The sequence below is a fragment of the Penaeus monodon genome, unplaced genomic scaffold (assembly GCF_015228065.2).
Source record: "Penaeus monodon isolate SGIC_2016 unplaced genomic scaffold, NSTDA_Pmon_1 PmonScaffold_14389, whole genome shotgun sequence".
NCBI lineage: Eukaryota > Metazoa > Arthropoda > Malacostraca > Decapoda > Penaeidae > Penaeus > Penaeus monodon.
In genome coordinates, this window is record NW_023643475.1 from 1 (window position 1) to 2,500 (window position 2,500).

The following is a 2,500-nucleotide window of genomic DNA, read 5'->3' on the forward strand; positions in this document are numbered from 1 at the left end:
GTTTGTGGGTTGTGGTGGTGTGTGTTGGGGTGTGGTGTGGGGTGGCAATAGACAATGGTTCGTCTGTTCGTTCTGTACTATCTAATCTGTATTCCGTCTGCTACCCGTCTGTCGTTTTTTTTTTTATCGTGTTTTCTGTTGCTTCCTTGATGAATTATCCCGTTATCTACATATATACATAAGTCGTGCCATTATTAAATTACACTAATTGATCCAATTCCCTTCCCCAATTCCCTCATCACCTTCATCGTTCTTCTCCACTTCATTTTCCTCATCATCCCTCACCCCACCTTCCCACGTCAACCTCCTCTCTTACTCCATTAACTCTCCCGCCTTCCTGGCTTCCCCATCATTTTCCTCTAATCTTCCCGCCTCCTCTCACCCCCTCCAACCAATCTCGTCTTTCACCCCCTTTTTACCCCAACTTTCCACCACCCTTTACCCAATCTTCCCTCTTCCCCCTCCTTCCCAAATCTCTCCCTCTCCTTCCTTTCTTTACCGTCCACCACCACCCTCAACCTTATCCACATTCTCCTCCATCTCAACCCCCCCCCCCCGTCTTTCCTTCTCCTCTTTCTCCCCCAGGCCCGTGAAGTACATCTGGCACGGCGCTAACAAGTATGGCGAGACGGCCTACAACCTCAACTGCAACTCGTGGTCCTCGTCATCGTCCAGCGCCTTCGGAATGGCCTCCTCGCTCAACAGCCTGCAACTCCTCGACCAGAAAAAGATCGCATGCGACAACCAGCTTATCGTCCTGTGCATTGAGACCACCAGCAGCCTCCCGAAGCGCAGAAAACGCACGGTTGTAGAAGAAGAAAACGAAGACCGCAGTGAAGACGAAATCGGAGAGGGAAAGACAGAGAACGGGAAAGAGAGGGAGGACCCTGAAGCCTTAAGAAAGAATGAGAAGGACGATGAGGAGGAAACCGATTTTCCCGCATACAGCCCGGTCTCGCAGCCGCTGGAATCGACGAGCCCAGCTTAGCGACAAACAACAAACAGAGAGTCACAGTAACCTACGCACGCAACAAAAACCTCCACCTCTTATCCAGGATCTCTATCTTATTTAAGCCAAGATTAGCATAACGAAAGAAAAAAAATATTACAATATAATCCTTATGCACTCGTGTACTCTTCCTATTTCTCGTTTTCTTTCATTCTTTCAACTGCGAAGATGAGATTACCGTAAATAAGGTTTGGAGCAACACGGGTCTAGACATACTTAACTGAGGTAACGTGACTATATAAATATACTATAATGCCAGTCTCTCTGTTGCCTTTTCTCGTATTTATCAACGATGTCTTCCTTTCCCCGTGTCTTCCGCCGTGTTTATCCTTCTAATTATTTCTTAAAAAAGTTAAATGTTCTTGTTCTCATATCAGAGGATATAAGGACGGTCCGCCTGATAGATGTCTACATTTTCGACTTACGAACCAAGTCTTCCACGTGTGATAAACGCCTTTTTGATATCTTCCAGGTTTATGCAAACGATGTCTTCCATATAAACCAAATCTATATAGATGTAAAATATACATTAATATCTGAAAAGTAGCGAGAAAGGTTTGACGTAGTAAGTAACTTTTACAATATATTTAAGCACGTCTCTTCTGTGGCAGATGGTGTTTTGATGGTACCTGTATATAACAGATTTTTTGGTCATATATCATGAACGATCATATATTGTGGTCATGAATGATAGTATAAAAATATAGATGTATGTATATGTGTGTATATATATTCAAGATGCTTTACAGTGTGGTGCAAGAACGTTTCAGACTTGACTTGTCATTAATAAATACAGATTTGTCAGAACTTGTACCAGAATACCTTATAATGTCGATATCACATGAATATTTCTCACAGACTGTCAATTACGTGTTTACTTGTGTATCCCGTTTTCCTTTTCTCTTTCACGTCATCCCGTTTTCTTTATCTGTCACTTACTTCATTTTCTATAATGGAATGTAACCTGTTGCCAATTTCAACGTTTGTAATACCAATATTCAAGCTTTGAAATTGAAATAAAAAATAGAAAAAATATAAACTTTTATAATTGCGCTATTCGCAACAAAAATAGAGAAAAAAAATGTAGATCTTAACAAAGCTTGCAAAGCTTATGCATAATACGCTTAAAGTTAGACATTCCTAAAGCTTTTTGAATCTCCTGTATATAAAAATTGCTTCTATATTACACCCCCCCCCCTTTCCCCATTTATCCCTTAGCCCATGTGCCCGACTCCCCAATCCCGCCCCCCAAAAAAAGTGCCCCATTTCTTAATCTACAAATACTAGTCTTTGTAAACTTCATACTTAATGCTTTTGCAAGTAAGTCTGTCTTCGGCTCACACTTCTCCGTACTTCGTGTCTGTAAAAAACTTTCTTCGTGCTTTGTACTTTAATAGTGTACTTCAAGTTTAACTTATTTCTTTTAAGAGTACATACTTACAACCCTCCTCGAATGTTATACGTACTGTAACTTCAAATACTCCACCCTTC

At 41.2% G+C, this 2,500-nt stretch overlaps 1 protein-coding gene across 1 annotated transcript; it reads left to right on the forward strand.

Annotated features, from left to right (window-relative positions):
• Positions 1-585: 585 nt before the first annotated feature.
• Positions 586-988, forward strand: LOC119569354 (collagen alpha-1(XV) chain-like; the record flags this gene model as incomplete). The annotated part of the gene is made up of 1 exon (XM_037917554.1): positions 586-988. A coding segment is annotated over one exon (403 nt), but the record flags the coding sequence as incomplete, so codon positions are not given.
• Between the last annotated feature and the right edge of the window lie 1,512 nt (positions 989-2,500).